The sequence below is a fragment of the Sinocyclocheilus anshuiensis genome, unplaced genomic scaffold (genome assembly GCF_001515605.1).
Source record: "Sinocyclocheilus anshuiensis isolate Anshui unplaced genomic scaffold, SAMN03320099.WGS_v1.1 scaffold407, whole genome shotgun sequence".
In the NCBI taxonomy this organism is placed as follows: Eukaryota; Metazoa; Chordata; class Actinopteri; order Cypriniformes; family Cyprinidae; genus Sinocyclocheilus; species Sinocyclocheilus anshuiensis.
The window spans coordinates 2,519,339-2,524,041 of record NW_015552593.1 but is presented as its reverse complement, the minus strand read 5'-3'; the positions used below and the strand labels follow the sequence as shown (position 1 = coordinate 2,524,041).

The 4,703-nt window shown below is 37.7% G+C and overlaps 2 protein-coding genes across 3 annotated transcripts in view; one reads left to right on the top strand and one right to left on the bottom strand.

Moving 5' to 3' along the window:
* Positions 1–1,003: 1,003 nt before the first annotated feature.
* On the bottom strand, positions 1,004–4,558 carry LOC107665591 (interferon alpha-inducible protein 27-like protein 2A). Of its 2 annotated transcripts, XM_016456518.1 has the most exons (6): positions 4,496–4,558; positions 4,379–4,408; positions 3,509–3,670; positions 2,547–2,651; positions 2,169–2,271; positions 1,004–1,758 (listed from the first exon to the last, which is right to left on the bottom strand). In XM_016456518.1, the coding sequence occupies exons 1-5, from the start codon at positions 4,503–4,505 to the stop codon at positions 2,195–2,197; spliced, it is 384 nt and encodes a 127-aa protein (XP_016312004.1). In that variant the 5' UTR covers positions 4,506–4,558; the 3' UTR covers positions 1,004–1,758; positions 2,169–2,194. The 2 variants fall into 2 exon arrangements, with proteins under 2 accessions (XP_016312004.1, XP_016312005.1); XM_016456519.1 differs by lacking the exon at positions 1,004–1,758 and having other exon boundaries at positions 1,814–2,271.
* LOC107665590 (PHD finger protein 3-like) overlaps positions 4,548–4,703 on the top strand; it is a 22,194-nt gene continuing 22,038 nt past the window's right edge. Inside the window, exon 1 of the mRNA XM_016456515.1 lies at positions 4,548–4,566. The gene's annotated coding sequence lies outside the window, so the exon portion shown is untranslated. The remainder of the gene's footprint in view (positions 4,567–4,703) is intronic.

The following is a 4,703-nucleotide window of genomic DNA, read 5'->3' as shown; positions in this document are numbered from 1 at the left end:
TTATTAACATGTTTAAACATTCAAAAGCTAGGGATAGCTCGGGCCCTGATAATATTGAAGGTCGGCTGCTTATCTCCTGTGCAGAGCAATTGGGATCTATTTTTTATTATATTTTTCAACTGTCCCTTACTCAACAGAAGGTGCCGAGATCATGGAAATCCTCTAGTCATCCCAGTGGCTAAAAATAATCATCCAGTAGAACTAAATGATTTTAGGCCAGTTGCACTGACCTCTTTAATAATGAAGAGTTTTGAGAGATTGTTGAAAAAAGAGCTCCTTAGAATGGAAGAAGATTCACTCGATCCTCTTTGGTTTACTTATAGGGCCAGGCGTGGGGTGTTTTTCAACCAAGGGTCCGTGGACCCCTAGTGGTCCTTGGCGTAAGGCCAGGGGGTCCGTATAAAGTATGAATTTTTGTATACATTTTGTATAATTTGACATGACATGTTCCCATGAAAGAAAAATCCAATATAGCTGATGATAGGGTCAACTAACTTGAATTATACTTGACTGCATTTGGTCCTCACAAAGACACAAATGACACATAGATGAGTCAATTTTGTTCTGGGGGTCCTTGAGGATGGTTCTGAATTGGACTGGGGTCCGGTACGCCAAAAGGTTGAGATTCAGGTAGAGGATGCTACGGCCACCTTGTTGAATTTGGTACTTAAGCATTTAGAGGGAACTAAGACTCATGCTAGAATTTTATTCGTTGATTTCTCATCTGCTTTTAATACGATTCAACCTCACATTTTAGTAGAGAAACTTTTGAGCTTTGGTTTGATTTTTGTATCATTGGTTGGATCCTTGACTTTCTAACTGATCAAATTCAGAAAGTAAGGGTAAATGGGTGTTTGTCAGAGGTACTGTCTTCATCCACAGGGTCCCCTGTGCTTTCTCTGCTTTCTCCACTCCTGTATATTTGATATACTGACGATCGCAGGAGTAGGCATGAGAATATAAAATATGCAAAATATGCAGATGATTGAGCTATTGTCAGGTAGTAGATGATTTTGTTCAGTGGAGTGATAATTCATTCCTGCAAATAAATGTGTTAAAAACTAAAGACATGCATATTGATTTTAGGCGTAATCAAAGTGGTATAAAGAGAACCACTATTAAAGATCAGGAGGTTGAGTTTGTGGAATCATATAAGTATTTGGGATGTGTGATTGATAACAAGCTGAATTTGAATGTCAATGTGGAGAAGATTTGTACAAGGGGCCAGCAACGTCTGTCTACGGAGACTGTCCAAATTTAACGTTGATAGATCCCTGATGACTCTGTTTTACAAATCTTATATTGAGTCTGTTTTAGCATTTGCTATGTTATGCTGGTATGGCAGTCTTAGTGTGAAGGCAAAGACTGCATTGGTGAAAATAGTTAACACTAGCAGTAAGATTTTAGGAGTTCAGCAGAGTCATCCTACCGACCTACATAATCGCCAGGTAGTTAGAAAAGCCCAATCTATCTTAATGGTTACTTCCCATCCTCTCTACTCTGAGTTTCAGTTTTTACCCTCAGGATCTTGGTTAAGATTTCCTTCTGTTAGGAGTAACAGGTACAAACATTCATTTATTCCTACTTCTATCTCTTTGCTAAATTCGGGCATGTGGGTGGAAGTATAGGTGGAAGCAGGTAGTTGTTTGGTCTTGTGTTGTCCTGTGTTTTTTTTTAAATGTAATTTTTAATGTACTTTTTTTATGTATTGTAAATTGTCTTTTTTGTATGCTGGTCTTGCTGTAAAACCAATTGCCCTTAGGGGACATAAAAGAAAGAAAGAAAGAAAGACACAGACTTAGTCATAATAAAATGTTTTTAAATCATTTAAGTGTTAAACAGCTTACTTAAAACAACTTAATCTTACAGATTTTTCCCCAAGGACAAAGTTCATGTACAATGTTAGCCAAGACAATTTTGTTATAATTACATTTACCTATTTAGCAGATGTTTTTATACAGACATCACAAGCAATATTTCATAGAAGCAAACAATGTGTGCGGTGTGTTAAGTTAAACATTAGCATTTAAAGTAGAAAGCTAGATTAGTACAGAATCTACAGCAGAAGAGAAAGATTATTAGTATTATATATTAAAAACAGATTTATATTGCCCATGTTTGTGGTTGTAGATTAGATAAATGTTATGTTTGACTTTATGATTCCTTAAATTTTCTGAAGGGCCTTTTGGGGCATTTACGCAGTGCAGTTGCCAATTAACCTGGCAACTGAGCTCACGGCAGTTCCCACGATGCCTCCGCTTGCGACAGCACCTGATTTTTGAAAACAAAAATGAGTTTGAACCTGTTTTGATCACACATGTTTCCAGAGCTACCATAGCAAATAAAAAACCTCATATGAAACAGACACTGCTGCTATAAAGCATTTTACTTATTAGTTGGATAGACAGATGTTCAACTTAAAACCAAAGCTTTTGCCAGTGTTAAACAGCACTTATACAGTGAAGAGAATTAAACCTTAATTATAATGAAAAATAAAACTAAAAACAAAAACCAAATCAGTACTCAAAAGAGAATAATGGATTCACCTGTGGCTCCTGCACTGCATATCAATGGTCCACCCACAGCTGCACCCACAGTGCCGCCTATGGCACCTATGACAGCCTGAGCTGCAACAGGGATTCCAGCCGCACCTGATAAAACGAATGTAATGTGTTTTTTGAACATTAAAGCATGTCAACATATTCTGTTACACCAAATACACAAAATAATGATCTTTAAAAAAGAATCATATGACCCCTTTATTTAAAAACCAGTCATTCAAAATGAGATTTCCACAACAGAATTCATACATGAATGCAGGGCCTTCACTTGAATTCACAGATCCTGAATAATTCAATATGGAGTGGATTTTCGTGAAGTAGGTTACCTAATGTCTTTAATGTGCACAATTCATTACAAATGTATGCAGCATTAGCCGAAATAAATTTTTTTAAATTTTATTACACAGTTTTATCTCTTTAAAGTCCAGCAGAAATATAATGTGTTATTTATTTCAATATAGGCCTACCAATAAACGTATAAACAAATGTCTTTTCAGATAAAGTGGGCCATCTCTGATTGATCAAAAATGATATCCTGTATTTTAATTATAAATTATTAACCCACATTGTTTATTATTACATTAAACAAACATATTTAGCAACATATTTAACAAACCCCAAAACATATAGCCTATTAATTTATAAGTTCACTCAATTCATGTGTAAAATTCAAAACTGATAATATTTGCTTACATTTAGCTTACTACCTTTTTATAATTAGGTGTGGCCACAGTCACCAGTGTCATTCCATCAGCCAAAACTATTTTAGCATTTAAAGAAATAGTGTCCCTTTAATTAAGTAGGCTACTATAGTTATGTGCTGTAACCCAGTGTGAACCCACAGTCTAACTCAAACAGCCCGCCTTATCGCAATTCATTTTAAATCGCACAGAGTAAAGAAGAAATTCACAGAATGCAATAGCAGAGGTTTCAAGACATTGGCAAACCAGCGGCTTGAAGAGCTGCCACCACGGATCCAGCTGCGATCCCTCCTCCGTTAGCGACAGCAGCAGCTGACATCAAAGAGGAGGCAATAGAACCAACAGCAATTCCACCTGCGGTGAAACCTGCCGCTGCTAGAACAGCAGGAGCTGCAGCGACTGCTGCGGCTGTTGGTGGAAACATGGCATATTTGTAAAACCTTACTGGTTCAGATGGATAAATATTTAAAAGCCACTTAAAACAGTTGGCCTGTGTATTGCAACAGTTCATTGCGTTGAAACTTAAGCCGCTTTTCCACTGTCAGGCCAAACCGTTCTCGTTGCTTAACCGTTTCACTCGTGTTCCAAGCTGATAACAGAGCCCGTGGACAAACGCGTCAGTCGTTGCCTTGGTAACGCAAGTGTTTACCTAGGTTATCAGATGTAAACAGCGTTCGCTCAAAAAACACTTTTGGCAGCTACAGAGAGAAACTAGACACTGAGCAGCATCACACGCATGCCGACACGGTTCAGCACAGCTGCCGAGAACTCTGGACAGTTCCAGATCGTGCCGTGCCGAACCGAGCTCGAGTGGAAACATAACTGGAACCGTTCCTTACCGTTCTTAGAACCTTTCTGCCCGACCGTGGAAAAGAGGCTTAGTATGAAGGTAGAATGACGTCAGAAAGATTTGCATACGCAGGGTAATATTTGTGGAAGTGTACATAAGACTGTAAGCATAAATACAGTCTTATGTACACTTCCACAACTCTTACCCTGCGTATGCAAATCTTTTTGACGTCATTTTACCTTCATAGCTTAGATTCTAATAAAATGTAGCAAAACTTGAAAATCATGTATTCTACCTAGTGAAAAGACATTTAGCATTTTATTTACCTGCTCCTGCGCCAGCTGCGATCATTGTACCTTAGAAGAAAACAAACGTTAACTGTCTGCGATTGATAAATATGAAATATTCTGCAGTATTCTCAGGTAGGCTAGCTGTCTACTTACAGGGATCCATCCTTCAACTGAAACGGCCTTGGACTGTATGTCTGCTTATGTGTGAGAGTTGGAGTTTAAAGGTCTTTGGGTGTATCCTTTTCAGAAAACGAAACTATTCATCACAACAATTTCAAGATCAACACCAACTGCACACACAATAAAAAGCCATATCCAGAAAGAACAAACACTATATGAAACTATAATTTGAAACTATATA

Coding starts and splice junctions, on each gene's coding strand:
- LOC107665591 (XM_016456518.1), bottom strand. Junction 2,652..3,508: donor GGCAGCTCTTCAAGCCGCTG/GTTTGCCAATGT, acceptor TCGTTTTATCAG/GTGCGGCTGGAATCCCTGTT. Junction 2,272..2,546: donor ATGCAGTGCAGGAGCCACAG/GTGAATCCATTA, acceptor TTCAAAAATCAG/GTGCTGTCGCAAGCGGAGGC.